The sequence below is a fragment of the Narcine bancroftii genome, chromosome 5, assembly GCF_036971445.1.
Source record: "Narcine bancroftii isolate sNarBan1 chromosome 5, sNarBan1.hap1, whole genome shotgun sequence".
Taxonomy (NCBI): domain Eukaryota; kingdom Metazoa; phylum Chordata; class Chondrichthyes; order Torpediniformes; family Narcinidae; genus Narcine; species Narcine bancroftii.
This window is the reverse complement of record NC_091473.1, coordinates 240,056,922-240,072,902: the sequence shown is the minus strand read 5'-3', so window position 1 is coordinate 240,072,902 and position 15,981 is coordinate 240,056,922. Positions and strand designations below refer to the sequence as shown.

Sequence of the window (15,981 nt, the reverse complement as noted above, 5' to 3'; positions counted from 1 at the left end):
GAAACTTAAAATTCAAATTTAGGCTCTTTTCCTGACAACAAACCTTTCCCTGACAGAATGGGTCCGAATTTGTTACAGGTTTGTTTAGTCATGAAGTGCCTGTTTCATCTTGTTCCTCCACACAATATTTTATGTTTAACTGGTTCCTTTATTCTGATGGAGCTACTTGAAGACAACTTGCTTTTCTTCTGGACTGTCTAGATAAAGCCGCTTGTAAACCATTGAGATTTCCTGATCAAACTGTTATTCCTCCCAAATTTTATGCTATACAGCTAGCAATAGTTTATAGCCGAAAGATATGTTTCTTAAAGTTTCTAATTTGGTTTCTAACCATGTCAGATTTTGAAACTATTTCTGCAGCGTTGTATTTTGTTGTGAGAGTATAGGATAAGGCAATAACTAAATTCTCTCAATAATGGGATTGGGAAACTTTGTAATAACGCATTATTTTCAGCTTCAGAAGATAGTCCTTTAGAATATTCTGCCCCACCCTAACACCACAACCCTATCAACCTTATAGCTCCCAAATCCAAAGACCCTCCCACCCATCTCAAATTAACCATCCTACCTTGACAATGCAATCACACAGGCTAATTTAATGAATCTAGAAAATAAAGAAAACTGGTGCAGAGCGCATTAAAAATATATCCTTCACTGGTTCCAAAGCACTTTTACTACAAATCATGATGAATAATAAATATGGTACTCACGAGGATCAGACTTTGAGAATGTATCTTTATCCAGTAGGTTCCTGTAGAAAATAAAAATCAGAACTCATTTGCTGGAAAAATTACTCATGCTTCACCCCACAAAGTGAATTTTTTCCCCGAGCATCAACAATACTAAAATCCTTCTCATCTATTTACACAAAGCCAAATTATTTATAGTGAATCATAATTTAACAAAGGGAATTCTCTTTATTTTTTTTAAAATAAGACCTTCAATGCTTTTATTTTTAATTTCTCTTCCCTCTTAAGAGCATAAGAAGCAAGGTCATCCAGCCCGTCGAGCCTGCTCGACCATTCAATGTAATAGAGGCTGATCTGATGATAGGCTCATCTCCACCTACCTGCCTTTTCTCCATATCCCTTAATTCCCCTCCTATGTAGAAATCTATCCAGTCTTGTCTTAAGTATATTTACTGAGGTCACCGTCACTGCTTCGATGAGCAGAGAATTCCACTGATTCACCACCCTCCGGGAAAAGCAGTTCCTCCTCATCTCCATCCTAAATTTACTACCCTGAATCTTGAGGCTACGTCCTCTAGTTCTGGTTTCCCTTACCAATGCAAACAATCTACCTCAATCTTATCTATGCCATTCATAATTTTTTGAAGTTTCCAGAAGATCCCCTCTCATTCTTCTAAATTCTAGTGAATACATCCCAGATGACTCCATCTCTCCTCACAGGCCAACCCCTTCTTCCCTGGAATCAACCTGGTGAACCTTTTCTATAGCACTTACAAAGCCAGTACATCCTTCCTCAAGTAAGGAGACCAGAACTGCTCGTAGTACTCCAGATGCGGACCCACCAGTACTTTGTGGAGGACCTCCCTGCTCTTAAATTCAATCCCACTAGCAACGAAGGCCAATGTTCCATTTGTCTTCTTGATAGCCCACTGCAAGTGCATGAATCATAAAAAGGTTGCAAACCAAACTTTTCTGATCCATGCACAAGCACTCGCATGCCCTTCTGCATGTTAGAATGCTGCAGTGGCTTGCTATTTAAATAATATTCTGATATTCTTTTTTTCCTTCCTAAGTGGATAACCTCACATTTGCCAACATTGCACTCCATCTGCCAGACACTTGCCCACTCTCTTACCCTATCTATATCTCTCTGCACTATTTGCTTTTTCACCCAATTTAGCGTTATCAACAAATTTGGATATGCTACACTCTGTCCCCCCCTTCTAAGTATACTGTGAATAGTTGCAGGTCCAGTACTGACCCCTGTGGCATGCCACTCACCAGATTGCCAACCAGAAAAAACACCCCAACTCTCTGCTTTCTGTTAGTTAACTGACCCTCTATCCATGCATTCTTGTTTTCTGAACAAGTCCGTTATGCGACACCTTCTGTAAATCCAGGAAAACAATCTCCACCTGCTCCCCTCGATCTACCATGCTTATTATATCCTCCAGGACTCTAGTAAATGTGTCTGCCTAATGGATGCATTTCGCTCCAGATGCCTCGCTATTTCTTCTTTAAATGATAGCTTTAAGCATTTTTTCAAATACATATGCTAAAGTAACTGGTCTATAGGTCCCTGCCTTTTGCTTAGATACTTTTGTTGAATTGTGGCATGATGTTCGCCATGTTCCAATCCAACGGGATCTGCCCAGAATCCAAAAAAATTTATTAAATTATCACCAAAGCCTCGACTATAACTTCTACCATTGATTTAGTATAATGAGATGCATTTCATCAAGACCAGGGGATTTATCTATCTTTAGACCCTCAAGTTTTCTGAGTGTGGCCTCTTTAGTGATAGCCATCATCTCCAGGTCCTCACCTCCCATCTCATCAATAAGATCTGTCTATGGCATGTTCGACATGATATCCACCATGAATACCAATACAAAATAGACATTCAAAGCCTCAGCAAATTCTTCAACATCCAATATCAATTTCTCCTTCTCATCTTCCAAGGGTCCAACCTTCACTTTAGCTACCCTTTTGTGCTTTATATCATTATGAAACTTTTACTGTCAATTTTTAATATTGTGTGCTAATATTTTATCATTGTCCACCTTCCCTTCCTTTATTGGTTCCTTTGTCGCTTCTTAAAGGTTTTCCAATCTCCTAGTTTCCCACTGCATTTGCTGACTTTGAATGCACGAGCTTTTAATTCGGCGCTTTTAGTTTGAACCCTCTTGGGTATCCTCCCATCTACCACCACAAGGACCTTGGTTCCTGGTCTTTGCAATCCAATTCACAACATCCAACTAGAGATCAGAAACACAGAGGTGTGAAAGAAAGTTAGTATATGCTCAATATTCTTTTTATTTCTGATAATCGAGCTGAATGATGACCTCTAGATTGGAGCTCATCACGGGAAAAATTATGAAGCCAGTAGTACTCTTTATATGCATTATCACAAATTATGAAGATAACTATACTGTCCTCAATATAAATTACACAATGTTTAAAAAAAAACACTTACTGGAAATGTCCAGAATGTTCTTGTTCTCTACCTTTAATGTTACACTTACAATTTTGAAGAATTTACAAATATATTCATCAGTACACAAAGATAGGAAGGAAGCTGATGTAATTGGCTGAACTGCACTGCAAATTATTGGTATCTTGGGAGTATGGGAAGTCACTAGTGTCTTCGTCTGTTCACATTCATGAACAGTCACCTGCCTATGTCTTGGACAATGAATTGGTGTTTTTTTCATGATTATGTTCCTTTCCATAACGTAGTTATTAATCTACTAATATGTTACATCACTGGGAGTTCCAAAGTTCATGGTATTGTCAATCAATTTAAAAACTGTTCAAAAATGCTAGTTCCTGATAATGCTTTTTAAAACTAAGATATAGACAGCTGTGCCTTTTTAATTTGATTGCATCGCTTAATTTACCACATACCAGAATGTAATTACGGTGCAATACAGCACTGGTGTCATGAAAGTGAAACCTATGAATTAAGCAAGCTTGCATTAAATATATTGTTACTCAAGTCAAACCTGCCACTGCCACAATGTTGATCTTCCTCAGACCAAATTCAGACCTGTCATCACAATACTTTGAACTTTTATTTAAAAAAATACTTTATGCACATTTAATGGGTCATTTTGGAGATGAGGATTTATTAGAATGAGAACATTTTTTAATGAAATGAGCAAAAATGACCTCTTGAGTAGATGAATGTGAACCCACTTACTTTATTGAATATGAAAATAGAATAAGAAATACAAAACTGCACAACTTACTTCAAATTTAAAAGCATTATTTTAAAACTTGTTCATCTGATTTTACATAATGTAATATTCCTCTTTTAATATGTTCCTGAATTAATGCAAGGCATATGATTAAAAAACTGTTTATTATAAATTTGCAAGCAGATATGAAATTGATGAATTATTTTTTAGTTCATTTCAATCCAAATATAACTTTATCTTGGAAATACATCACATTCACAAATTATTTATTTAACCTTGAATGTTCAGTTCCGATAAAGGCAGATGTTTACAAGTCTCAATAAAACCAGTGAAACTATCAAAGGGTTAATACATCAATATTTCAAAATGTAATCACTGGTATTTTAAAAACCTGTATTAGATTGAATTATTGATCAATATCTTGGATCTTGTATTCAATCAGAAGAGGGCACATTTACTGATGGATGCACGGCAATTAGTTGCATTAATTCCATGGATACTTAAAGAATCCAAACCCGCTTGATGAATGACCTGTGCATCCTTCAGGCAGGGTCTGATAGTGACAAGCAACAATACATGCGAGAACAGAGCAAGACACACAATTCAAATGGTCATTGAGCAATTTTTGTGGGCTGTTTATGTGATTTGTTCAGTTGTAGCTTCCTAAGACATTGAAAAACCTCGGCAAACTTCTCCAGATGTGCAGTGGAAAGTGTGCTAACTGGCGGCATCACAGCCTGGTATGGGGGCACCGACACCTCTGAGCAGAAAGCCCTGCAAAAGGTTATGGACACAGCCCAGTATATCACAGGCAAAACTCTCCCCACCATCAAGAATATCTAGATATCAGAGAGCAGCAGCAGTAATTATCAAGCATCCACACAACCCCGGACAGGATCTGTTCTCGCTGCTGCCAACAGGAAAAAGGTATGGGTGCCACAAGACTCGCACCAGCAGCTTCAAAAACAGTTGCTACCCCTCCACTATAAGACTCTCAAACAACAAGCTCAGAGACACATTTAAGGATGGTTATTTTGCAAATTATTTATTATTGAATATTTATTTTCTGTACTGTATTGCAGTTTGCTTACATTTCTTTCTGATTACATTTCTCTTTTGAATACAGACATTTTCTTGAGTACAGTTTGTTTTGCACTACCAATAAGTTGAAATTCTATTGGCCCACAGGAAAAAAAATCTCAGGGTTGTATTTGATGTCATGTATGCACTCTGACAAGAAACTTGGACTTTGATTCCCAATATTGCTCTCAGATAATAACAGAAAATCCTGGAAATACTTTTCAACAGCTGTGTGAAGAAAGCATGAGAGGGAGAGAGAAGGAAAATTTCAGTTCAACATCTTGAGATTTGATGGTCTAAAATATTGACCCTGTCCATTCTCATCCAGTTTCATTTCAGATTTACAACATCTGCAGTAATTTTTTTCCAACTAGAGTTCACAACCAAGACAATTTAGATATCTTTCAACTGGTCTTCAAAGGAATGGAGGAAATTCAATTTTGATCATTCAACAGATAGTTATTCAAACATTTCCATTAAGTGAAGTATGTACAAGCAGACTCCCTTTAGCTTAACCCAGTGGTTTTCAAACATTTCTTTCCACTCATAGACCACCCTGTGTCAGAGACGTTCTGCAATTAGTGAGTGGAAAGAACAAGTTTGAAAGACACCGTTTTAATCCTACCCATTTGACTCGTTATGAGCATAGTTTTGTAACTCCAAAGGAAATGGGCCAATTTTTTTCATGCAAAGTATTTCAGTAACAATTGGGTCTAGAACAGTGGTTCAACAACCTTTTCCCCCCTATTCACATACCAAATTAAGTAGGTGTGTGTGTGTGTGTGGGGGGGGGAGGGGGTGGGGGGAAAGGCTGCTGTACCCTTTTTGGGCATCTCGTTCACTTTTGGTCCCCACCTGACGCTCACCTCTCACCTGTAGCTCCTAGTAGCTGTATAAAGCAACTTAACACCCACTGAGGGTATCAAAAAAAGATTTAATCAATCTAAATTATCCATTATTAACGTAGATTATTATTTTAAGTAACGATGAAATGTTTCTGGAACAACTAGGAAAGCTGCAAACTTCTCAGGTCCAGGGAATGGAGAAGTCCCACCACTGTCTGTGGCTGTGTTACTCTGGATGATGCATTTGTATATTACTTTTGCTTATCCTCAGAGGGTGTTAAGTTACTTTATATGTGTAAAACAACAGGAAGCTATTCCTCCTCCCTCAGAGTTCTATTCCAAAGTTCCTGGTAAAAACACAGGATTGCTGGAGGAACTCAGCAGGTATCGCAGCATCCATAGGAGGTAAAGGTACATTCCCAACGTTTCGCCCTTCATCAAGGTATGAGCAAAAATCTGGCAGGTACCCAAATAAAATGGTAGGTGGATGGGCTGGGAGAGAAGCTGAGAAATGATAGTAATGGTGGGGGGGAGGGCTAACTCTTTAAATGGAGAGGGAAGTGGGTGGAGAGCTGGTGGAAAGAAGACAGAGGGATAGGGGAAAATACAAAGAACAAGGAGTGGCCTAATAGAAACAAGAGGTCAATTTGAGGGTACCCAGATGAACTATTAGGTGGTCTTGGTTTGTCAGTGTACAAGGCCATGGGCAGACATGTCAGTGCATGTCTGGGCTGTGGAATTCAAATGGTTGGCCATTGGGGGACCCCTACCATTGCTGTGGGCAGAGATTAGGTGTTCAACAAAGTGATTTCCCAGTCTGCGTGCAGTCTCTCCAATGTAGAGGAGGCCACAATGGGAGCACTGGATGCAGTAGATGATTCTGCAGATTCACAAATGAAGTGGTTGCTTCACTTGGAAAGACTGTTGGGGCCCCGAATGGTAGTGAGGAGGAGGTGTGGGCGCAAGTGTAGCATTTCCTGCAGTCACAAGGTAAATACTGAGGCGGGTGAGTTCCCTCTTGCCTGTAGGCCTGTGCTCCCACGCCCACCCCTCCACCATTTTAATCAGCCACCTGCCTGCTTTTTGCTTATACCTTGAGAAAGTGGTCTGGCCTGAAACTTTGGTAACATATCTTTACCTCCTACGAACCCTACATGTTCTGCTGAGTTCCACCAGCATTTATATGTTTTTATTTCAATCACAGCATCTGCACACTTTTGTTTAACTCAATAATGCCTTGCCATGGTTGTACAATACTGCAATATTAGTTGAACCAACGAATGCAAACTTACCAAGACACTTTCTACATAACAATTCTACCCACATGGTTCTCCACTCTGGCCCTAGTTGTTTACAGGACCGAGCTCCTGATCTATCCCTGTGAAAGCTGGAGATGCTTCACTTGCACCTACACCTCCTCCCTCTCCACCATTCGGAGCCCCAAAACAGTCCAAGTGAAGCAGCATTTCACTTGTTAATCTGAAGGGGTCATCTACTGCATCCAGTGTCCCCATTGTGGTCTTCTTTACATTGGAGAGACTGGGCGCAGATTGGGAGATCACTTTGTTGAGCACCTCAACTCTGTCTTTCACAATTGTGTGGCTCTCCCAGTGGCCAGCTCCTCCTCCATTGCCTTCCCTTCCCAGTCTCCTTTCACTGTGACACGATAAATTCTCACCTCCCCCCTTATCAGATCCATTTAACACCTTTTGCTGGTCTGGATTCCTCCCCCAGACTGCATTGTCTGAATTCTGAGATTTCCTGCTTTGGGCTCATTCCTGAAGAAGGTCTCAGGCCTGAAACATGAGCAATAGATCTTTGCTTTTCATGGATGCCGATAGACCAGCTGAATTCCTCCAATTGCAATCACAGCATCCACAGACTTTTGGGTTTCACTCGCATAACATTATCACACCGGCAATGACAGGATGCTAAAAAGCGTTGATTAGCTGCACTTAAAATTAACAAAATCTTTGCTCGCAATTTGGAATGAAGTTAAATTTACAAAATGAAATAAACTGTGACCTCTTAAAATAGCTAATTATGCATCAAGGTTTAAATTGCAGATAATGTGGAGAGATCATTTCACGATTATCTTCATGAATCACCAAAAATATATAATTTTGATAAATGTTCTGTTAGCTTTCATTGGAAATCAAAAAAAAAACCTTCTACATTGAAAGTTTAATTGAGCATTGAGACCAGCATTTTTCTTTTAATATCTACATTTTGTATTCTATCCCTGAACACAAGAGCATCTGATAAGTTTGGTATCCTATGTTCATCATAAATTGGGCTAAGGAAAGAAGTATGCCTGAACCACTCAAGCCTATATCGTACTGAAAGGAGTGAAAGTCCTCACAGAGTTTGAATATTAGAAGTTCCAGGAGTTTCAGTCTGTGATGGTGAAAGAACAACAATGCTTGTCTAGATCAGGATAGTTGGAGACTTCAAATCTTTGCAGCTTAGAGGAAAGAAGGCTATGCTTACACTGGTCATAGTTGGTTACAGCCACTTTCAATTCTTGACAGGGGGACTTAAAATTCTTGGCTCTTCAGATGCTCATCCAGGTATATTTTAAACAGAAACAGAAAATTATGGAACTACAAAAGGGCAAGGCACATCTGTGGTAAGAGAAACAGTCAAGGTTTCAGATCTGATAGGTTCTGGGGTATGAAGATCTTTCGAGGTTTGCATTCTTTGATTCAACTAATATCAAAGGTTATGGGGAGAAAGCTGTGGAGTGGGGGCTGAGTGGGAGAATGGATGAACCCCCGATTGAATGGCAGGGCAGACCCGATGGGCTGATGAGCTTATTTCTGCTACCGTGCCTCATAGTCAGAGATTCCTCATCAGAACTAGTTGTTGCATCTCTCAAGGTTGCCATATGGTTTGGGCTTCATTAATAGGGGGTTTGAGTTAAAAAGTCAAGAGGCCACGTTGCCACTCTACAAATTACAAGAGGGGCCACATCTAAAGTCATTGAAAGTGGGTCTGCAGGTGCAGCAGACAGTGAGGAGGGTGAATGGTATGTTGGCGTTCGTAGCGAGAGGATTTGAGTCCAGGAGTAGGGAGAACCTGTAACAGCTGAACAGAGCTTTGGTGAGACCACACCTGGAGTACTGCCTGCAGTTTTGGTCGCCTTATCTGAGGAAGGATATCCTTACCTTGGAGGGGGTGCAGAGAAGGTTCACTAGGCTGATACTGGGGATGGAGGGACTCACATATGAAGAAAGGTTGGATAGACTATGCTTGTATTCTCTGGAATTTAGTAGATTGAGGGGAGATATTATAGAAACATAAAATTCTTAAGGGTTTAGACACACTAGAGGCAGGAAGGTTGTTTCCAATGCTGGTAAAAACCAGAACCAGGGGCCATAGTTTAAGGATAAGGGGGAAGTTTGTTAGGACTGAGATGAGGAAAAAATTCTTCTCTCAGAGAGTGGTATATGTGTGGAACTCTTTGCCACAGGAAGTAGTTGAGACCAGTTCCCTGTCAATATTTAAGTGTAGGTTAGATTTGGCCCTTGTGGCCAAGGGGAACAGGGGGTATGGGGAGAAAGCAGGAACCGAGTACTGATCAGCCATGATCATAATGAATGGCGGTGTAGGCTTGAAGGGCTAAATGGCCTACTCCTATACCGATTTTCTATGTTTCTATGTGATCAGTTCTTGTCACCTCATTAAGGATGTGGAACCTACAGAGTGGGTAGTTTTACCAGAATCTTGCCTGGATTGGAAAATAAGTCTTATGAGGCAAAGACTCTTTGGATGAGAGGAGACTTAACAGAGATCTACAACATTCTGGGGGGATATAGATAAGGTGGACAGCCAGTGCCTTTTTCCCCAGGGCAAGAATAGCAAACACGAGAGACACATGTACAAAGTGAAGAGCAAAGGTTTTAGGGGAGACATCACGGTTTTTTTTTTAAATCACATGGAGTTGTGGGTGCCTAAAATGCCCTTGACAGGAATGGTGGCAGAGGACAAAATATTAGAGGCATTTAAGACATTCTTAGACAGGCACATAGATATAAGAAAAACAGAGGGTTATGAGGTAGGAAGGGTCTAGTACATTTTTTCCATTTTTTTGGTAGAAATATACAGATCAGGACAACATTAAAGGCTGAAGGGCCTGTACTGTGCTGTAATGTTCTATGTTAACTGGAACAAACCTCATAATTTCCGAGAATATTTTCCTACCAGGAAGATCCACATCATTTTTAGCCCCACAGATGTGGCCTGACCGGTTGCACATTTCCAGCATTTTTGTTCTTCTTTCAGATTTTCAGCTTCTGCCGTTTATTTGATTATCATCATTTTAGACAGGCTGGTGGTTTCTGCTTTCCTCGTCCTTTCAGGTAATGACTTCCAGGTCTCCATTAGTTTTGGGGGATTTTAGTAACTTCTTTCTGATTAACTGAAATCCATGTCCTCAGAAAGGAAAATTGCAAAGACCAGTCTTACTGAACCTTTGCTGCCCTTTACCTTTGAGAAAGAAGCAAAAGGTTTGTGAAAATTCCTCTCATTCACATACAATGCAGCTACCCATCATAGGGAGAGACAATTTAAAAAAAATAGTGGTGTCTGGGATGTTTATAGAGGATACCATTTTAGCCTGGCTCATATTCAGCTTTTTGGCATCTCTTGAGCTATATTCACCCCAACAAACGTTCACGTTGTTTATATATGGATTGTAGTGCAAAACTCACAAATTTGCAAACCAAGTCACCTACCAGGAAAGAACCAATTTTGGCATTTTAAAAATGTGTTGGATTGATCAATGCAATATTTCAAATTCTGGAAGTTTAGAATTAAAACAAAATAAAAATGCTGGAAACAGGTCAAGCAGCACCCTGTGGAAGAAGAAACAGTCAATGTATCCATCCATTCCATGGCCTCTCACGTGGACATATTTCTGATGAAGTGTCTCCAATCTGAAGCCGTAACTGTTTCCCCTTGCACAGATACGGCTTAACCTGCGGAGTATTTCCAACATTTTCTTCTTTTCCGTCACTGATCTTTAATTTCTGGTACTGTGCATTTCAGAATTCTACACAATTTATCAGGAGAGATGGGTTCACAGTCCTTGAGGGCAGTTTAAAGGTTTTAAAATTTTTATTTAGACATACAGCAGGGTAACAGGCCATGAGCTCGTGCCACTCAATTGCACCCAACTGACCTCCAACTCCCAGTATGTTTTGGAGGGTGGGAGGAAACAGGAGCACCTGGAAGAAACCCACATAGACACAAGGAGAACATACAAACTCCTTACAGACAGAAGTTGATTTGAACCCCAGTTGCTGGCATTGTAACAGCCTTGCTCTAACCACTGCACGAACCGTGCTATCGTTATTAAATAAGTTATCAAATAATAACTAAATAGTCAATTAAACAGATAATTGATTAATTAGATTTACACATAATTAAATTATTTACCAGTGGTGATTATTAAATCATTCTTTTTTTAAATGTAAAAATGAATCCCTATCATAGTGTAGAGCTCGCCGAAAGAATCAAAGACTTGTTGATCCAAACCAAGGCTTTTATTAGCAAAAGACAGGAGCTCTTCACAGGTGGCCGACTAGTCCGGAATGATCCGACCTGGCTAGGGACACAACCCTTTAAGGCCCAGACAGTAGGCGTGGCTTAGCTCTCAGCCAATCGCTGTAAGCACAGTCTAGATACTGTAACTATATACACTATATACATTGGTGATAGATCTGTACTATCACACATAGTAAATATGGGAAAAGCTGGCAAGCTCACTGATGTTCTTCAGGGACTGAAATCTGCCACTGTTAAAAAAAACAGCATTCATGATCATGGCTCTTCACAGTCTCCACAGTTCTAATGTCTGAATTGCCAGGAAGGTCCACTCCCTTTGAATTCAAATCCCACACCCCCCCCCCCCCCCAAAAAATCACAAAATGCAATCACTGTGTTCAACTGTCCATTTGTGACTCCATTCTAGAATTACATTAAAATATCATGTACCATTTACCAATAGTGCAACAATTCACAATGGTTCTCAAATAGCAGGTCCATGAAGGCAGTCATTCATTTTAAGACCATACCTAAATCTTTCTGGAATTTCTCAAACCAAATTCAGAATGAAATACTATAACTGCATTAATCAACACAAGTAAAATGATTCTGTACAGAAAATCAAAATAGCAAAGAATTAACTGGAATGAGCATCTTACAGTTTGATTTGTCCTCATATTTTGTCACAGTTCCTTATGTTATATGACAACATTTGTTGGGCCCATTGAGTCAATACTGGATCTTAGGGAATTCCTTTTCCCCATTCATTTCCCTAAAATCTATTCATTCTCACTTGCACATTGCCACGAGCACATTAAATATGGGAGGAAACCGGAGTACCCAGAGGAAAACCACATGGTCACAAACTGACATTTAAACTGTGAAACAGCAGAACCAGAGGTTGACAGCAAATTGAGTGAAGTGGCAGCACATCTGGCAGAACCAAAGGACGAGCCAAGTGTCAGCGTAAAGTGTTCTGTAATAACATCCAAGGTCAAACATGGGTTGCTGGAGCAGTGAAGAAACAGCCACTGTGCCGTTTTACTGTACCAATAAACTTTGCCCCTGAAGATTTTCTGATTTTATTGTTTAACTTGGAGATGTAGCACAGTAACAGCCCTTTTAGCACAAGCTGCCCAAATATACCCAATGAACCAACTAACATAGCATAAAAAAAACATTACAGCATAGTACAGGCCTTTCAGCCCAGTGTTGTGCCAACCTATATACCTAAAAAAAACTAAACCCTCCAAACATCATAACCCTCTATTTTTCTTTCATCAATGTACCCAAGGGTTTTTTAATGTCCTGATTGTTCCAGCATCCACCACAACTCTCTGTGCAAAAAAACTTACTCCTGAGGTCTCCACTAAAAACTTTCCTCCCTTCAAGTCTTTGAAAATTGGGAGGAAACTGAGGCACACATAGGAAACCAATGCTGACAAAGGCAGAACATACAAACTCCTTGCAGACAGAGCCAGATTTGAACACAAGTCACTAACCATGGCATCCCTAATTGACTTAGTGAGGGTAATGTGGGAAGCTAGAAAATTGTCAAAGAGACATCAGGAATGATGAAGGGCTTGCAGCCTGAAACAATGACTGCCCTATCACTTTCCATCCTGGCCACCAGGTTTCCAACCTGGCCACCAAGTTTCCAACCTGGCCACCAAGTTTCCAACCTGGCCACCAAGTTTCCAACCTGGCCACCAAGTTTCCAACCTGGCCACCAAGTTTCCAACCTGGCCACCAAGTTTCCAACCTGGCCACCAAGTTTCCAACCTGGCCACCAAGTTTCCAACCTGGCCACCAAGTTTCCAACCTGGCCACCAAGTTTCCAACCTGGCCACCAAGTTTCCAACCTGGCCACCAAGTTCCTTCAGCACTTCCTTTGTGTGTCTCCTTATTACTATATATTTTTTCTGACTGAGAGATCACTGTATTCACTATGGTTATACTATTATTTTAACAAAAATCCATCCAAACCATGGTACACTGTACAAAACATTGATTAGGCTTACATTTAAAGCTATCATTATTTTCCTTGGCTCTCCAAATGAATCATTACTGTATCCACAAATTACTGGATTCAGATACAATATAATCTGGTTAAACTTCCCACTGTCAAATTAGACATGGCTGTGGAATCACTGGAAACAGTATCGAGACCTTGAATTAACTATACCAGAATTAGAGCAGATAAATTCCAAGTACTGGGAATAAAAATGAAAATGGGCAACGCACATAAATGACTTTGAATAGCTGAAAGTATACCTGAAATAATTCTAAGCACTAAAAACACAAAAGTCTGCACACACTAATTGAAGTTATATAAAAAAAACAATGCTGGAGAAACTCAGCATGTGAAACAGCAAACTTTATATAGCAAAAAGACACTTAGCCAATGTTTTGGGCCTGAACCCCTCATTAAGGTATGAGAAAAATGTAGGCAGGCACCTGAATAAAATGGTTGTGGGGAAGTTGGGTGATATGAGGTGGGGAGGTGCAGGGGGAGAGGAACAGACGACCAAACAAGAGGTGATAGATGGATAAGGGAGGGAGTGAACAACAGCACTCGGGGAGGAGGATGGCTCTGTGAATGGGGTGAAAAGCTGGTGGAAAGGAGACAGAGGAATGGGGAACAGAGGGAGTACAGGAGGGTGGTCAAGCAGAAACCAGAGAAGTCAATGTTAATGCCATCCAGTTGGAGAGTGCCCACTCAGTGTCGCTTCTACAATTTATGAGTGGCCTTGGTTTGGCAGTGCACGAGGCCATGGACAGGCATGTTGGAACAGGCGTGGGGTGCAGAATTGAACAATTGGCCTCTAGGAGATCTCGGTCATTGATGTCGACAGAGCAAAGATGCTCAGTGAAGCAGTCTCCCAGTCTGCGTCCAGAAGTCGAGGATGACACAACAGGAGCACTGGATGCAGCAGATGACTCCCGCAAATTCACATGCGAAGCGTTACTTCACTTGGAAGACCTGCTTGGGAGAAGCAAGTGGTAGAACTTCCTGCATTCACAGGGTAAAGTGCCAAGGTGTTGATTAACGTGAAGGGATGAGTGGACAAGGGAATCATAGAGGTTGTAGTCCCTTGGAAAGGCGAAGAGGGGAATCTGGTGGTGGAATCATGTTGGATACATTGCCTAACATCGATCAATAAAGATGAAGAAGCAGAAGGGTAATGGAAGTCACAATCAAATTGGACAGCACACATGTCAGAACACATGCTAGCCCAGAGATACAAGGGAGACTGCTGGAGGCAATGCAGGGATGAACCAAGCGACCCACCCCAGAAAGCTAGTGAGTACAAATTCAACCTCAGCCCAATATACTACATGTGCAAGGCGGCAGCATTTACTCCAAAAGCTACATAAAGTAATTAATGTTGGCGATGATAGATCTTGGTTATTAACATTCAAATGCCACCTGTACTCAGCTGTAAAACACAAAAGTCTGCAGGTATCTTGATGAAAGGTTCAAGACCGAAACATCAGTTATGTATCTTTATCTTTGCTACAGAAAGTACACTGTTTGACCTGCTGAGTTTATCCAGCAATATTGGTTGTACTCAGCTCAAGTGCAAAAGAACAAGGTCCTGTCAGGTCAAGTTTTTTTTTCAGTAAGAGGAGTCCTAAGCGGACCAGTCCTCTTTTATCACACATTTTAGTTCCCCAGTATATCTCCTCTGAATGTGAATGAAGTAATATTTTAGCTGCCCACAGAAATTCATTTAAAGGGAAAACATGAGATTTCTAAATTCTCCAGAGACAAGACCAAATGCATTTCTTTCGAATGAGCTTCATGCATTATAAAAAAAAAGGCATCTGGAAATTCTACACACCCTTTTAAATGAGTCACTCCGAAAATAAACATCGATTTACCTACCTTATAAACAAAGGGCAATATCAGATAGGAATGTAAAAAAAATTATTATATATTTTTCACTGATGCACCTTAATTTGTAAAGTTATTGCTTGCTTGGTGGGACTATTTTCAGACAATTCCCCAAAATTGAACAGCTATATTGTGCAACTATAATGGACAAGACTGAACCACACAAATAATACAATTATTGAAGAGCCGTCCTTAATTATTAGCTGTTTATTTAATCCTATGTTGACACATTTCATTGTATCAGCCCTCATGCCACCACAAACAAAGCTTTTGATTTGGACCCCCCCCCCATAGAAAAGTTAGTGCCTCCTTGGTAAATTGCCGGCAGAGTGGTAAATGCCCCATCGTCAAAATATTTGAAGAGGTGACCAAATAGATTGTCTACATGAACTTTAGAAAGGCATTTGACACACTCTTGTATGGGAGAGGAGTATGGAAAATTAGATCACATGAATGGTATCATGAAGAAAGCCTCTACTTCCTCAGGAATTTGCGGAGGAGCTAGTGGAGTTGTTCAAGTGAACCGGTACGGACTTGAAGGGCCGACATGGCCTGTTTCCGTGCTGTATATGGTTATATGGTCACCTGCTGGGGTACATTTCATTCAAAGTTGCTTGAGCGTAACTCCAGTTGAGAATTTCTAGTTTAGCCATTCTATAGAATGTCTGACAAAAAAAAAGGGAATTCATCATTTTGAAAGGGGGGAATAAGCCGTATAGCTT

The 15,981-nt window shown here is 40.4% G+C and overlaps 1 protein-coding gene across 5 annotated transcripts in view; it reads right to left on the bottom strand.

Moving 5' to 3' along the window:
* Positions 1-15,981, bottom strand: part of LOC138765084 (copine-8-like) — a 437,705-nt gene that overhangs the window by 381,965 nt on the left and 39,759 nt on the right. For all 5 annotated transcript variants that reach the window (XM_069941777.1, XM_069941779.1, XM_069941780.1 and 2 more), the window contains exon 2: positions 711-751. In XM_069941777.1, coding sequence (XP_069797878.1) covers positions 711-751 — 41 coding nt within the window. The remainder of the gene's footprint in view (positions 1-710; positions 752-15,981) is intronic.